This window comes from Sorghum bicolor, chromosome 1 (assembly GCF_000003195.3).
Source record: "Sorghum bicolor cultivar BTx623 chromosome 1, Sorghum_bicolor_NCBIv3, whole genome shotgun sequence".
Classification (NCBI taxonomy): domain Eukaryota; kingdom Viridiplantae; phylum Streptophyta; class Magnoliopsida; order Poales; family Poaceae; genus Sorghum; species Sorghum bicolor.
In genome coordinates, this window is record NC_012870.2 from 4,754,164 (window position 1) to 4,771,582 (window position 17,419).

General features: G+C 50.2%; 1 protein-coding gene and 1 long non-coding RNA gene across 2 annotated transcripts; one reads left to right on the forward strand and one right to left on the reverse strand.

The window, feature by feature from the left end:
- On the reverse strand, positions 3,664-3,965 carry LOC110436519. The gene is made up of 3 exons (XR_002454304.1): positions 3,932-3,965; positions 3,788-3,853; positions 3,664-3,713 (listed from the first exon to the last, which is right to left on the reverse strand). It is a non-coding gene; the product is annotated as an uncharacterized LOC110436519 (long non-coding RNA).
- Positions 9,083-12,766, forward strand: LOC8083907 (fasciclin-like arabinogalactan protein 16). The gene is made up of 2 exons (XM_002463723.2): positions 9,083-10,729; positions 12,300-12,766. Exons 1-2 carry the CDS (start codon positions 9,379-9,381, stop codon positions 12,371-12,373), a joined length of 1,425 nt encoding a protein of 474 aa, XP_002463768.1. The 5' UTR covers positions 9,083-9,378; the 3' UTR covers positions 12,374-12,766.

Genomic DNA, 17,419 nt, shown 5'->3' on the forward strand with positions numbered 1-17,419 from the left:
AGCGGCGGCATCCACATCCCTAAATACGCTTGTTTTCTTTTTCTCTACTTTTTCGCATTCCAAGGTCTGCACTCTTTTCCTCACAGGGGTACTCCTACCAGGAGGTGAGGTTTTTAACGAGGCAGAACCTATGTAAAAACCTCTGAAATATAAAGAGGAATCCACCCCAGAACCAAAGCCCAAAAGTCGAAAAACAGCCAGCAACGAGGCTGTAGCATTCGACAAAACATCACGTGATCACAAGGACCCTCCGCAGCTTTCATCCAAAAGCTAAGAAAGCTCGGAACGTCCTCAAAGGTGAAAAAACACCAAATCCTTAGCAAAAGACCTAGCCAAGAGCCGGGCAGCAAGGATAACATGGCCAAAAAGTGAAAAAGTCATGTCCTCCTCAGGCATCACAACATGGCCAGAAGGAACAAAACCTTCAAACCTGACAAAGACCTGAGGAGAATCAGGCATCAGGAACTATATTATTTTTGCCAAAAGGCAGCGGAGGTTTAACATTCACAAGACAGACCTCGACAAAATTCACATAACCTTCACCAAAATAAGGTCGAAGGTATCCTGCTACTCCAAGCAGACCCCTAACAAACAAAATGTGAAATTAAAACGAAACTACAATAACCCTCAGTCAGGTACAGCAAAACCAACTACCGCAACAACCATCAATAACCCGTCAATAAACTTTAACCTAACTAAGTACATAAAATAAATGCACGAAAGCCTATAAAACCAGGCTCACCCTACCCCCACCCTCAATCAGAATCAGTATACAAAGACCCGAGCATCGAGTGCAATCCTAGCAGTCAAAAAGCAAAAATCCTAGGCCACCATGGAAGCAGGAGTTAGCCTCACAACACCAACAAAAGTTTGTATCGCACGAAGCTTCGTAATACTAGAACTCCGGCGTTGTGATGAACATCGACCACAAAGTCGTGTACAGCCACAACAGAAACAATGGAAGTCAGACTCAGAGGTCTCTGAAGGGTATCGCACGAAGTCTCGTAACGTCCCTTCAGAACCTCCGACTCAGAAAGCCGAAGGTTCTCCTCGACAACACTCCACGGGAGTCGAGCAAAGGAAAAAAAATAGCACAATTCAGCGAAGGATCCTTCGCGCCAAAAAAGTCGAAGGTTCTAAGGCCAAGAAACAGCGACCCTCCGCGCAAGAAAAAATCAACAACACCTTCGCAACATCAAGCATCAAGAACAAGCAATCCACAGCAACACAAAGATCCTTAGGATCAACACCACCGTAACGTTGCAATATATAAATGCTGTAGCGCGAAGGTTGTAATAAAAATGAGATCGAAGGTTGTAGCAAACTTAAAAACTATATTATTGATGAATAAATCATTACAAAAGTTCGTTTACAAGAAAAGAAAAAAATCATCCTTCGACACATAAAAAGTCGAAGGTTATAGCTAGCTTGTGCAAGTCAAACTTACAAATCCTCCTTCGACTAAACAACCGAAGGATCTATGAGTCACGTACAAGTTATAGCGCGAACGTTGTCAAAATTAAAAGGTGCGGAAACCATGTGGTAAAAATGTCTGATCTTTATTAACCATATACAATGTACATAACAGAAGCTTACAACAAAAAACGAGAAACATCCTCCGACCGTAAAACGTCGAAGGTTCTAAGACCCTCGCACAATTCTAACATACGAATCTGGGAAAAGCCTAAGATCATCACAGTAATCACGAACAAGGAAATCAACTAAGTCATCTATACTACGCGTAGGATACTTATGGCGCCACCAGTCAATTAGATAACCCCTCGCGTACAAATCTCCACGCTTGAACGTCACTGGGGTAACGTAACTTCCTTCGACAAAGTTCGAAGGAAGATCTTCCAACGGAGCGGAACTCACAACCTGCGCAGAAAATAACAACTTCAAAGACAACACAAACGAAGGATAAAACCAAAAAACCAAACGAAGCTTTCGAACCTCCGGAAAACCTTGAAGAAAAGGCTCAGCAACATCCTCAGAGGCCTCCGCCACCCAGCGTACCCTATCCCTCTCACCAAAGATGCGAAGGATGGGATATGGCAACTACATAAACACATCAAATCATGTCAAAAAATACAAGTAAAACCTACGATAAACGAAAAGAAAAACAAAAAACACCACCTAAGCCGGAGGCCATGAACCTCGGCGCGCAAGCGACTGGATAAATCCAGATCCTTCGCCATCAATATCATATCCAACAAACTCGAACATATCCACCAATCTCATGTTAGGGATGGCAACTCGCCAGTACTCCCACAATTCGCCAGAAACATAAATCTCTTTGTAAAAAATCGAAAGGGGAGTAATGAAATGATCCTGCGCAGGTCCTCCGCCAGAGACCTGCGCAGGATCAAAGTGTAAAACAAAGGCTTATCTGAAAACAACTTAATATATTACATCCTCAAAAGTCTGTACAAAATAAGCAAAACCTCCGGCCTTATTTACAAAAAGCGTCACATGCTTGGACGCAAAAAAGACTAAGATAAACCTAAAAACTAACAAGCCTCACACCTGAGGCGGAGGAGGAGCAGAAGTCTCGGGCAGCTCTGAAACCTTGGCACCAGATCCCTCCGGAGCCTTGGCACCAGCATCACGAGCCTCCGCTTCAGTCTGGGTCGGAGGACGCGCCTCCCTCGGTGGACGCGAAGGACCGGCCTTGTCAACCTTAGCCTCCTTCTTCGCAATCTCCTACAAAATACCCATCTTAAGTAACATTGCAAAGCAGCAAAGCAAAATACAAAAAGAAAAAAAAAATCAACAATACCTCAGCGCGACGAGCCTCCGCCATCTTCTTCGCCTCAGCCCGCCCAAACCTAATCCAGAACGAACTGATAAAGTTCCGGACAGATTTGCGCAGGCTAGGGGTGCCTTCGCCAACGTCCTCCGCCGCAGCAAATTCCTCCTTGGCGACTCCCTCCGCGTGAGAGCAACCTCCGCGGCGTAAAAGCCTAGCGAAAGAGCTAACCGCGGCCAAAGCCCCAAAATCAACAGCACCCCCGACAAAGTCGGGGAGCATGCGGATATGAGACTTCAGCCATGCGAGGGCAGCCCCAACATCGCCGCCGGGCGGAGGAGCAGAGGTGCTTCCCCCAAACTTCGCAAGCGAGTCGGCATAGAGCCCAACAATAGCTGCAGCCTCCGCTTCCGCCTTCTGTATGCGAGTCTGCAGCTCAGCCGCAGACGTCCGCTCAGCGTCAAGCTCTTTGCGAAGGCGTTCAGCAATGTCCTCCGCCTTCTCGGCTCGCTGCAGGGCTAAGTCCCTAACTCTCCCCGCCTCAGCGACACTTGTGCGGAGGACCGCCGCCGAAGCTTCGGCATCTTCCTTCTCTTTCTTCAGAACCTCCGATCCAGCCTTATAGTCATCCCTCTCCTTTCTCAGGGAATCAATCTCCTTCCTGACGGAGGAAAACTCCCTAACCTCCTCCGACAGACGAGCCTTCTCAGCCTCCAAGGTCTCGTTCTCCTTCTTCAGAGCACCAATCGCCTCATCACGGCAGATAACCTCCCGGGAGCAACGCTCCTCCAAGGCGGCAGCCATGTGATGACCATGCTCAAAAATAAACAGTTACAACAAACCTCCGAGTGAAAAACCGCGAAGGAAGATACAACAAATCGCAAACGTACAAGGCTATGGTGCTCATATTGCATGCGAAGGAGCGTGTCAAAGTCCATGCCGCGGAGCTTCTGACGAAAACGATCTGTAAAGCAAAAAACAAGTAAGAAAAAACATCGTAAGAAACAAAAAACCTTTGGCGGAGGCCAGAAAACGAACCTCCGACCAAGGAATGAACCTCGCGCAAGGCATCAGTCCAACCTGTGATCGAAGGATCAGAAGCACCTGCGCAAAACAAAAACAAACCTTAGAATAAAATGCCAAAAACAAACCAAACTGTTGAACCAAAAAAAAGAAACTCACCGGGACCAAGAACATCAGCAGGCGAAGGCCTGTTGGCCAACGCAGAAGGCGCAGGCTCACGCGGCGGAGGAACGGCAAGTCCTTCCTGCGCAACGCTAGCGCCTTTAGCCATCTCCTCCGCGGTAGCCAGCCCAGCAAAAACATCCGCTGAAAGATAAACCAAAAACATGAGACCAAGTCAATCAAAACTTGCAGAAAAACAAATAACCAACAAAAAAACATTACCCATGTACAACGAATTAATACCGTCACCAGTCGGACGAAGGGGAGCCTCCGCCCTCCTGATCCTCCGAACAGAGGCGGACTCAGCTTCGTCGCTGGACTCCACCTGAACCTCCTTAGGCGGAGACCCTCCGCCAACTGAAGCCCCACGCACAGGACCCTCAGACGCTGCAGGATTTGCCTCCCGCGCAGGGCTCGCCTCAGGGGCCTCCGCGTCGGAAGACTCCTCCCCAAGAAGAGACGCGAAAGGCGCGCGCACAGAGGACACCGCACGCGAAGCTTCAACTTCAGGAGCTCCACCAGCAGCAGCGGCCTCCGCGGGTGCAGAAGCTACCGAGTTTGACTCGGCAGCAGATGAGCGGGCGGAGGAAGACTCCACAGGAGTCTCTAGCACAACCTCCGCCCTCCGCTTCTTCGCAAGTTGCTTTACTGCGCCGCCCCCTTTCCTCTTCTTCGACTCCGCCAAAGCAACAGCCTTCGAGGAGTCCTTCTTCTTCTCCAATCCAAGCAACACATCCGGAGGAATAACATAATCCTCATACTCGATCCCCAATTCCTCAAAAACGCGGTTGAACCGGGGCATCGTCCCAAGCGCAGACCTCCGCTGGAGATATTCCTTCTCCGAGATCTTCCCGACGATCCTCCGGGCAGAAACCTCCACACGATCAAGGAAGGACTCCTTGGTCTCATCCTCCGGAATACCCGCGCCGAACCGGGGAAACGGCAACCCCTCCGGAGGACCAAACACAGGGACTTGCACCATCTCAATGGTGAACTCATCGGTCCTGCGGCCAAGGGGCCAGTAGTCAGCAGCGACCATCTCCTCAACCAAATCCCGGCCTCCGGAATATCGGCATGCCAGCGCAAATGCCTTATCACAAGCCAGTCGCTCCTCCGACATCTCCTGCGAAGGATCAACCTTCGAGAAAGGCTTCAGCTCCTTCATCAACGACGCGTAAGGATAAACTTTATCAACGCTGCCGTCATCTAAAGTCTTCGACGCAGCGGGGGTCCTCACGTAGAACCAGGCTCTCATCCAATCCTTCTCCCACTTACCCTTTTGGCAGTAGGAGATCTCGCACCTTCGCCCAGGCATTGTGCGGCGCGGCATGAACGCGCAGCTTCCAAACTGCGCAATGCACTCAACACCTTCGGCATCCTTCACCTTCTTAGGTTGACGCTGAAGTTCAAAATACGAGCAGAAAGTATCAATGTGGGGCATTGCTCCGTAGGATTCACACGCCCAGGCGAATTTGCTAAGTGTCAGTATCCCATTGGGACTGAAATGCTGTAGCTCCACGTTGAAACTCTCCATCACTTCACGAAGGAAATGATATGGAGGCATCCGAAGCCCGCAAGTGAAGAAATCCCTAAAAACAACAGCATAACCTTCACCAGGCGCAGGCACCGTTTGACCCGCAGGAGGAGCCTCCGCCCGACCTTCCTTGAAAAACCTAGCCTCAACCATGTCAGCGATATCCTCCGTCCTCACAGTCGACTGCCCGAACTCAAAAGTAATCGCCGCCATCTCCTCGAACTCCTTCGCACTGATCAAGTCACCAACAGAAGCTTCGACGTCAGACAACGTCTCCTCCAGATCTCGAGCTACAGCCACCTCAAGCATCCACTCCTCAAACCTCCGCAGCCAACCTCCAGACCTCACACTAAGGAAATTGCGCAAAGGACCAGAAAAATCTGACCTCGAAGGACGCGGTGAAGGAAGCTGAGCCACCGTAAAACCTCCGACAATACTTTAGAACTAAACAGAAACGCACGCGAGCAGCTCAGAGAGAAAGATGTAGCGAAGGAAGGTGTGCAGGCAATGAGCAGCAGGGGTGAGAGCTCAAGGCTCCCCAGCATCCCCTTTTATAGGGGGGGGCCTGCGACCGCGCGGCCGTTGCGATTCCCCGCGCCCAACGGCTATAAGCGGAGGAATCGCCCAGACCGTTGCGCTTCGTCAATGCCAACGGCTAACTCCAACGGCAATAACATCCTCCGCAATCCTCCGCAATCTAACGCGCGTAGGATATCAGACTAACATAGCAGCAATGATCGGAGGATCCGGCAAAATAAAGAAACAAGAAAAATTATGACTAAGTAAAAGAAACAGTTATCCAACATTTGCTAACAAACACATCCTGCGCACCAGGGGGGAAGGCAGCAACCATGCTCATAATCTCCGCAGCGTAGCATGTTTTTGAGCACATGGACCGCAGGAGTGCCATTAGCCCAAAAAGGGGGGAACTGTTGGGGAAAAGCTGCATCCTTCCCCCTGGTAGCGTCGGAGGTTATCCTTCACCTGAGGAACCTCCGACGCCTGAAACGTCGGAGGATATCCTTCGACGGGAAATGCTAATGTTGACGACTCGTCTAGTCGTGCAAAGTGTGTGCAGGGACTGAGACACCGGCGGAGGTCCACGAACGAGGAAAGGTTGGAACCTCCGACCCTCCCGGGTCCGAGGATGGCGGGAGAACGCAGCCAGGCCAAGGAACCTCCGACTGGACCAGGCTAAGGAGGAACTCCCGGGGTGGCCGGGTGGAGCAACCTCCGACCAGCCGGGCTGCGGAACCTCCGACACCAAAGCATCGGAGGATCCGCAACTGGGCGGAGGATCCGAGCCTCCGACCTGCTGAGGCCCCAGTCAAAGGATGAACGAAGGGTTTGCAATGTGAAATTACGCGGGTGTATTAGGGTCAGTAGACTGCGATGAAAGAATATGCTGGAATATTCCCCCACCGTCACGGGGCATTTATGTAAATGTCATTGGGTCGGTTTCCGGGCCCTATATAAGGGGCGTGATGCCGCCATTAATAAGAGAGAGCATTCACTGTTTTCACCTACTGTTGAGCCTGCTGTCCGTTGGAGCTCAGACCTCTCACGGCACCGAGTGAGAAGGTTCACTATTCACCGTACTGCTGGGGAGTGCGGAGAGCATCTTCCCAACACACACTCTCCCTCTTAATTCTCTCCATAACACAATAAGTCAATAATCCAACAACCAAAAACGAAAAAGAAACCCTTGCTAATTGATCGATGTAATGTAACACCTCGTTTACACGGTTAAGCAACGATTTCATGCTGTGCACGCATTTGCCGTGTATTAGTGGCATGCATCATTTCCAGGTCGAATTTGCCAAGGATAGGAGAAGCTCATCATCAGCTCGTACGGTGCTGTCCTGCGACTTCCTTTTGGGTGCAGTGCAGCACCCAACCAATTTATGGCCGATCAATCCATCCCGCGTTTTGTGCTGCGCAGTACATTCGGCGATGGCGACCGGCCAACGAAGCCCTCGTTAAGCCACGTTTAGCGCAGTATCGCCAAGACGCCAAAGCTAATGTCGTTGGCTCGTTGCCGCGCGCGTTGTGCGTGCCGTGCTGCAACGCCGGAAAACGTGATGATCTGCTCATGCCACACACCGTAGTCCACCTCTTGCATGTAGAAAAAAAAAGAAACAATATTGTACATCTAGAGCAAGGCAAAAGAGAATATGTTTCGCCAGACGATATAGTTGAAAAATCACAAAGTGTAGGTTTATGGTAGACCGTGGATCACCGATCATTGGCCTAGCCTAATAATCATGGAGAGGTGCAGTGGGGCATTAGTTTAGTTATAGGTGGGTTGTCTTTCTCCTCCGAGGGACATTTAACTACTCAAATGCATCTGAAACACGAGAAAGTATGTGTATGTGTGCTGTATCTGCATGCAATAAACACAACACACCAATTGTCTCACACAGCGCCTTGCTCTGCAGCTCACGCTGCTATGTTTGTTTGAGTTTATCTTCCGAATCTATTAGTCATTCAACATTGTTTTTCTCTCACAACAAATCAGCAAATAGTCAAGGCTTATCAGCCAAGTAAACAGAGACGAGTCATTGACTTGTTGGTATCGCAACTTGCAGGTAAACGAGGAGAGACTAGTAGTTAGGGCGTCTTAATTACTCCGTCGCGAAATGCACATGCCGCAGCTCTGCTCTTCGTAGTCTTGTTTGACCTCAACAATAACAAAAGATGATATAACATACTCTAAGCCTGGAAAAAGAAGCTCGTCTCGTCGCTCCTTGATCCGGGCTCTGCTGGCAACCTGCACCTACCGAAACGCATTTGTTTTTTCACGAGAGGAGCCGGAACGCACTCGATCGAGCACTTCGTCATTTTCTTATGGGACCCGGTAGTAGCAGCACCGACGGACGGATGACGGACTGGCCACTTGGCGAGGCCACCAGGGGCCAGCAAAGCGAGCGAACCGAGTCCGTTTTAACTCTGAGACATGCCACGCACCGTATTTTAGCCCGCTGAGTGAACTCAGCATGTACGTACTGATAGGATAGAATCATACTGTCACGGAATCTGGCGGTTAAACACGGACATGTGACACGTCACACTTACTTTTAAGCGCAGGCTTTTCAGCCCAAAATCTCATGCGCCGATCGAAACGAACGACCATTGGTTGACACAGAAATCCGTGGCGTGGCGACGGTAAGAAGGCTCCCCAATCCGCCAAGGGGCTCAAAAAGCTTGGCGGGCACCGTGAAAAGCGCCCGAAACCGGCAGAAACGCTCGCGCGCGGGGGGGCGAAAACCGCGGGGTTGCCGCGCTCGCCGGCGGCCCTCTGTGGGCTCTGGGCTAGTACCTGGCTGCCTCGCCGGCCTCGTCGCCCGCAGCGAGACACGGACGCGGACCCCGACCTCACCATTGCGTCCCGCCTTTTTCCTGCTTACGCACACGCGAACCTTGTGTGCGCGGCCGCCGCTGCGCACACCGACACTTTCCCTCCGGACCCGCATGCCAGCCTGTGACTGACCTCGCGCTGCCCCCACCCACCACACCGCGTCTCACGTCTCTCTCTCTCTCTCCTTCCGTCGGCTCGGTTGGCCTTTGGCTCTGGCTCTGCTTCTCTCTCTCTCTCTTCACTTATAAGCAAGCTCTCTCACACACACCTCACTCTGCTTTCTCTCTCTCTCTCTCTCTCTACATACAAAGCGGAAAAAAAACCACACCCAAAAGAAAGGCTCACACCACCCACCACCATTAGCTTAGCCTACTACTCCATCCTCTCGCTGTCTTCCCCAGCCAACAAATCGACCTAGCTGGGAACAAGAGAGGGGGCTAGAGACAGAGGAGGGCAGCGCAGCACGCACCACCGAGCTCCGAGCAGAAGCGGCGGCGGCGGAGGAGGAGGAGGCAGAGCAATCCGCAGGGAGCAGAGGCCGCGCGCGCAGCCATGGGCAGCGCGCCGGTGCACGGCGCCCTTGTCTTATTCCTCCTGCTCCTGGTAGGGGCGGCGGCCGAGGAGACGGCGCCGCAAGAACCCACATTGCCCGCCGCCAGCTCCGGCTCCGGCTCCGGCGCTGCCGGCTCGGCGGCGGCGGTCGGGGTCAACTCCAACTCCGTGCTGGTGGCGCTGCTGGACTCGCACTACACGGAGCTGGCGGAGCTGGTGGAGAAGGCGCTGCTCCTGCAGACGCTGGAGGACGCCGTCGGGAAGCACAACGTCACCATCTTCGCGCCGCGGAACGAGGCGCTGGAGCGGGACCTGGACCCGGAGTTCAAGCGCTTCCTGCTGGAGCCGCGCAACCTCAAGTCGCTCCAGGCGCTGCTGCTCTACCACGTCCTGCCCTCGCGCCTCCCCTCCGACGCCTGGCCCGCGGCCTCCCACCCCACGCTCTCCGGCGAGGAGGTCGAGCTCGCCGCCGCCGGTACTGGCACCGGCATGCGTGTCGGCCACGCCGCCGTCACGCGCCCGGACGCTGTGCTTAGGCCTGACGGGGTCATCCACGGCATCGAGCGCCTCCTCGTCCCGCGCTCCGTGCAGGAGGACTTCAACCGCCGCCGCAGCCTCGCCGCAATCTCGGCCGTGCTGCCCACGGGCGCGCCTGAGGTCGACCCCAGGACGCACCGCCTCAAGAAGCCCGCGCCGCCGGTTCTCCCCGGCGCGCCCCCCGTGCTCCCGATCTGGGACGCCATGGCGCCTGGCCCCTCCATCGCCCCCGCGCCCGCGCCTGGCCCCGGCTCCGGGAAGCACCACTTCGACGGGCACAGCCAGGTCAAGGACTTCATCCAGACGCTGCTCCTCTACGGCGGCTACAACGAGCTCGCCGACATCCTCGTCAACCTCACCTCCCTCGCCACCGAGATGGGCCGCCTCGTCTCCGAGGGCTACGTCCTCACCGTGCTCGCCCCCAACGACGAGGCCATGGCGCGCCTCACCACGGACCAGCTCAGCGAGCCGGGGTCGCCGGAGAACATCCTCTACTACCACATGATCCCGGAGTACCAGACCGAGGAGTCCATGTACAACGCCGTGCGCCGCTTCGGCAAGGTGCGCTACGACACGCTGCGCCTGCCGCACAAGGTGGTGGCGCGGGAGGCCGACGGCTCCGTCAAGTTCGGCCAGGGCGAGGGCTCCGCCTACCTCTTCGACCCGGACATCTACACCGACGGCAGGATCTCCGTGCAGGGCATTGACGCCGTGCTGTTCGCGCCGGACGACACCAAGGCCACACAGACCGCCGATCCGAACAGGAAGCCTCCCGCCATCGTCACCCACAAGAAGAAGATCAAGCTCCGGCGAGGTCAGTACCTACCTTCAGATCTGGACTTGGTCCTTTCTGTCCTGCTCGTATCATTACAGATTGCTAAAAAGTAGCCCACCACATTGTCCTTGTTTCAATAATAGCACCGAAATTTACAGGTCGTGATCTAGATTAGGGGAGGTTTGTAGATTAATTTTGCAGCTGATTATTAACATCAATCAACGCGAGCTGATCAGTTAGTGGTCAGAATGTTGTCGGTGAGGGTACCGGTGAGTGTTCCGATCCTAGCGGCCAGGATTTAATAATTTATCAGTTGGTGGGCGATGAGTACCGGGTAGTAGAATAAAGACGAAGGCGTTGGCATAAATAAAATGTAAGCAGCAATTAGGGTTCCTTCCTATTGACATGGCCGTATTGGAGGTCATCTGGGACTGTCGGTGCCCGTTTGGACATTTTCTACCATGACTCAACCAACCAATATTACTGTAGTCTCCGTAGGTTTTTATATGATGTGTCACAAATGCTCACCTTCTGTAGTACTGGCCAACGTGTGACTACCGTGAAAACATGGATGTGAACTGAAGCAATAGTAATGGTTGGGCATATGTTGGTGGGTGGTTGCCTTCAGCATCTTTTTGATGGCTGATACCGTTCCTGGGACTGCAAGCAACACTGTTCTTTAACCCATGACACATGAGCAACAATTTTGCCTTTTTGCAAAGCATGAAAGTCTCATGCCGAAGCCTTGGTCACGTCCTTGTTGTCATAGTTTAGGTGGAATAGTAGCTAAATAAATTGGTTATGCTTAGAGGTAGGGCAACGCCGAATTGTGTGCCTTGTAGGGGAAAATAGCGATAGTTGGTAGTGTTCAGACTGCAGAAACTGTAAATGAACGGAATCAAAATCTGGCCTGTGTTGAGAGGGAAATCCTCAGAAATATACATATAAGCTGAATTAGACAGCTCAGTTCAATCCAAACCACTAAACCTCTGTAGGCCTTGGGAGCAGGAATATACCAAAATCTTCTAGGAATGTGATGTGGGCAGGGACCTTAAAATCATTAGGCCAGTTCTGCGCTGTTGAAACTGGGGAGATTCTCTTGCAATAACCCTTGCATCATGATCAGGGAGATTCTTCCTCAATGAGGACTGTGACATGGCAAATTGGCAATGCTGATTGCATAATTTGATACATTTAGTCTAGCTTTTTTGGGTAATCTTCAGTCTCCACCCTCAAGTTTCAGTTCCACGTGATTTTGATGCTAGGCCCATTCCACCTTCCATAGGCGGTGTTTACCTGCTTGCAGCCTTCGAAGCCAAGTTACTGTGGGCCATTGTCATGCCCCTTGGCATCCATGAGAATTTGTAGTATAGTATGTTTTAAAATCTGCAAGTTTTCTTTGGCATAAATAAATATTTAGGCATCGGGTGCTGTCCTGCTGATTTGACGGGTTATCTGTTACAGCATAATCTAGCGTTTATTCTTTGTTTGGAGTACTTTCTACCAAAGTATTCCTTCTTCTGTTCGGCAACCTGTCGGTGTCATTATTTTCTTATAATAACCATGCAGTTAGTCTTACGCTTTTGTTCCCCAACTAAACACACTGCAGGTAAATTGTTAGAAGCAACGTGCCAAATGGCCGGGCTCTTTGGTCAGCGATCGCGATTTGCAAGCTGCCAGTAGACGGGGAAAGGATTGATCGATCTCCATGATACCGAAAGACGAACGAACTGAAGATGGGCTGGCGCTGGAGAGGGAGCCGCGTCCACATTATTATTTGTTTTATTTTCTTTTTTTGTTTATTATGAGAATAATAATGAATGAATCAGGTGGGGGGATGTAAACTCGGTGGTTGTTGGTGTGTCCAGAGAAAAAGAAAAGGAGAAAAAGAAAGGCAGAAAAAAAAAATTGTCCATACATGAACAAGCCCAGGGTCGTCGTCTGTGTATAGGAAGGAATTAAAACGTTTTTGTTTTTCTGTTTTGTTTTTCTGTCATTCTTTGCTTTTGTTCCCGTTTTGGCAATGAGAATATCGGGTAAACACATAATCATTCTTATTATTCTTTTTACTTCTTACTATTATTCCTTTTTCTTATTTTATATATACTCCTATATATATTTTCTTGTCGCATTCGACGTGATCAATCTTTGTAAAGATTGCGATTGCGAGGCTGTTTGATGTGTCTGGGTGTACCCGCGTTGCACTTGCAAGAGTCGTCACAGTGGGGAGGAATCTTGTGGAGAACATGATGGGTCTGGGGAGCAATTAACAAGAGAAGATGAGATGCTCCCACTCAGAAGTTGCTGGTGCTATTAATCAAGCAGGCGCCAGCTAATGGCGCCGGATGGCTTTGCATGATTGTATGCTACTATCTACGCACTATGCCAAAAAGCCTTATCAGCGACGCTTCTACATAGACTAAGAACAAAAAGAGTCACTGATAAGGCTATCAGCGACGCGGGTTAGCTAGACGCGTCGCTGATAAGCTGCCACCATGGCTGGAATGCTGAGAACAATATATCAGCGACGCGGGTAAAGAAAACGCGTCGCTGATATAGTCTGCGACGCGTATTAACAACACGCGTCACAGATAGGAGGTACTATTAGTGACGCATTTTATGAATGCGCGTTACTGATAATAGAAGTGACGCGTCACTGATAGAGGGACATATCAGTGACTCATATTGCTTACAAGGGTCACAGATAGCTTGTACACAGCACGAATCTTAATGCATGTACACAGCACCCCATTACACAACGCCACCGCTCCTTCTCCGGTAAAAAAAAATTCTCTGCAGCGCCGACGCCCTTCTCCGGTCCGGCTGTGCCGACGCCCTTCCCAACGCCGGCCGCCCTGTCCGCGTCGCTCTGGCCGGCCGCCCTGGCCGCGCCGCGCCGCCCGCCCGCCTGCCCGCCCCGCCCCGCACCGCGTCCGCGAAGCTGCTGCTCCAGCCGCTCCAGCTGATAACCCCAGCGCTCCGGCCGCTCCAGCTCCAGCTCGGGAGGAGCTCGACAACCCCAGCTCGAGTTCTGTTTGTATAAAGGCATTTTTGAAAAAAAAACCTTAGAAAACTTATTGTTAGAGGCTGATAAAAAAGACGCCTGAAATACATGTACATTTGGAGGCGTTTTAGAGAAACGCCTTCCTAGTCCATGGCATTTGGAGGCGTTTATGCATAAAAAGCCGATCACCCTAATTTGTTTTAATCTGTAGATGACTCTTCTCTGCTTAGAGAAAAAAAGCCGATCACCCTAATTTGGCCCACAGCAATCGGAAAAAAGCCATCGACCAAGCACAAGCAGATGACTCTTCTCCCGTAGCGCCTCTGCCTGCACCCTCGGCCACCTCTGCCCGTGCCTTCACCTTCCCTGGTCGCCTCCGCCCGCGCCGCCCCGGCCGTCTCCACTAGCATCCGAGTTCCACCGTGGCCCTCCCCAGGCTGCCTTGCGCCGCCCTAGCCATCTCCGCACGGCGACGGGATCGGCTCCCAGTCGGCCCTCGAGAAGACGACTTGCACGGGTCTCTTCGCGGCGGCGGCGGCGGCCACCTCAAGCGGCCACGGCGGCGGCAGGATTCCTCATCTGCGGTGGCCACCTCAAGCGGTCATGGCGGCGGCAGGATTTCTCATCTGCGGCGAGCCCCTGATGCGCCGTCGGCGGTTGCGCAACTTCCTCATGCGCGGCGGGCCCCTGATGCAGCGTCGACGGAGCGGCTCCATCCGCGCCAGTAGCAATAGTTCGGCCACCCCACACACCTGAAGGCAACAACGACGCTTCCAAGGTAAAATTATCCATGGCGCCCTGTTCAGTGGAGATTTAGGGTTCGTTTCCAAAAATTCGTGAACTAGGGTATTGGGAATTTGGGGGAGTAAACTTTGATTGGACTGAGATCTACATAATCCCCTCCTTGGATGTGCTAATCCGAAACCCCCTAGCTCCTTATCGGTCAATGCTTATAAGCCAGTCATTGGCTTAATTAAATTATGAAGAAATCAAGTGTTCCCTAAATACTGTCGTTGCTACTTCGTAGCACTGTGCTCAGAAAATATTGCTCTAAATACTGTCGTTGCTATGATTTTGTCCAACTTCTGTCTTCATGTACATTATTTTAATTTGAAAAATATTGGAATGAAACAAATGGCATAGTGCTGCAGCTTCATCACACCCTACTCAGGTAAGCAATGCTCAAGGTGCTGTAAACAAAGCAAAATGCTACTGCTTGACACTACTGTACAGGTTTAATTCTGCTCCTATTAGCATTATCGTTGCTACAAAAAGTACTGTTTAATACTGGAGATGTGACTTTCATTCCTAACGCTGCTGATTGGTGCTCTAGTTTATTGATTACTGCATATGTTCAGTTTCCTGGTGAAAATACGTTAAGTAATTGTATGCTAAAGTAGTGTTCTACAAGCACCCTTAGTGCTCCGCTCTGCATTATTTGTTTGGGAGCAACAAAAGGCCTCAGCAGCTCACCACCTTGTTTGACAGGAAGGTGCTGCTTTCGACTGGCATGAAACTTTGCTTCATGCCTGTGATCTGTACATAAAAACTTTGCTTGATGTACCTAGACAGGCAAGACTCAAACAAATAGATTTAAGCCATAGAAATGACTTGCTTCATGTACCAACTTCTATCTTCATGTACAATTCTTTTAACTTGTAAAAAAATATTGGAATGAAACAAATGGCATAGTAATTTTGTCATTTGTCTATCTGTATCAATTTGGCTACTTGATTTTAGATCTGCACATTATGCTAACTGCTACTCATATATCTTCTACGGATGGATTTATACCCACAAATAAGTCACCCTCATTATTTTCTACTTTGCCGTAGGTTCAGAGAAGATTTTCCTTTGATATGAATTGCAAATACAATGGCAACTTGCACGTGAAGGTGTATCTTTGTCCTTTTTAAATGCCTGTTGAAGTAAGTAGAAGTTTCCTCTCTAGTTACTTTCCAAACAGTTATTAATTATTGTTTTGATATATGCTAGCTGATTTATTGGAGCATAATGGTTTTGCAGGATCTGAAGAACAGCCTATATACACTCAAATGTAGTTACAGCTTACGTACTGTAAGAAATCTTCTATGTTGCTGCTCAGCATGTATTATTAGCAATCTTCTAGGTTTGTAGCTCCCAAACCCTGGAGAATGTTGCTGATCGATCGACTGATTCGCTGCATATATGTTCTGTACTCCTGCATCAACTGAATATGACCCTTGTAACACTACATTTCAGGTGGCGCACTACAAGAGACTGAGGAAGGTGATGTTTGTGAACAAGGTACCAAAATCTGCTGCTGGAAAGATTTTGAGAAGAGAGCTCATCGCCCAAGTCAGATCATCCAAAGCTGTAGCGAATTGGATGTATGAATTTTATGAATTGGATGTAGCGAATTTTGAGACGACATGAATATTTTGTAGTAAGAATTGTATCTAAAAACCTTGTAAAGAATGTATTGTTGAAATGGTGAAACATTTGTGTGTGCTTATATATATATTTATAAAAAAAATCATATACATATATATAGGGTATATATATATATATGATTTTTTTTATTTTTCGGAAATTGTTATCAGTGACACGTATTAGCTACACGCGTCGCAGATAGTTCGTTATCAGTGACTCTTATTGGCTCCACACGTCGCAGATAAGGGCTTATCTGCGACGCGTGTAGCCAACAAGCGTCGCAGATAAGAGATTATCTGCGACACGTGTAGCTAATACGCGTCACTGATAAGGGCTTATCTGCGACGCGTGAGCACGCGTCGCAGATAAGCCCTTATCAGTGACGTGAAATTAGTGACGCGTGTTTTCCGCGTCTCTGATAAGCCTTATGAAGCGTCGCTGATAAGCTTTTCTGGCATAGTGACGTATATATGATCAAGGTCTTTAGTGGCGAACAACTAACTCAAAGGAAAGGTCTGCTTGCTTCTTGTTATACTACTAGTCCCAAACAACAGGCAGAATGTCAGATTTTAACCTTGCTGTAAACCGAAGATACCGCCGAAGACAGGTGCGGCTATTCTGGTAATCTGTACGTACTCCCTCCGTCCCAAAAAGAGTGATGTTTCTGACTTTAAGACATCGCGTTTGACCGTTCATCTTATTTAAAAATTTTATGTAAATTACAAAATAAATTAATCATGAGCAAAGTATCTCTAATGATAAAACAAGTCTTAATAAAATATATAATATCTATATAAAAAATTTAAATAAGACGAATGATCAAATAAGATATTTTTTTTTAGGGAGGGACGAGGGAGTAGTCACTAGTCAGTGGGAGTCGCGTGGTCCTGACGGGCGACGACACACGCTAACGGTAGTATCCGGGTTTAACGGACGGACCACTGGTTTGTTATGCCCCAGGAACAGCCGGACAGGGAAGTCAGTAACGGATCCTGAACGGCTGAACCCATCGTGCAAGTGGGTGTTGCTGGTGTGGTGGGTGTTTCTTCAGACTTGAGAGAGTACACAAACGGAGGCCGATGGTGAAAACATTTTCACATCATCACATGACCACCGGTAACTGACTGAGAACTCCGTCAGGAGTCAGGACCATGCACGTTAATCGCCAACTCTGACAGTGCCGTGCCGTGCGGCGAGGCATGGCGGGCCGAGCCTGAGGGGCCTGAACGCGATAAATTCGGATCGGGGTGTTGTTGGGCCGCGTCGGAACTTGGCCCAACCAAACTCAGACGCGACACAAAAGCACAAAAAGG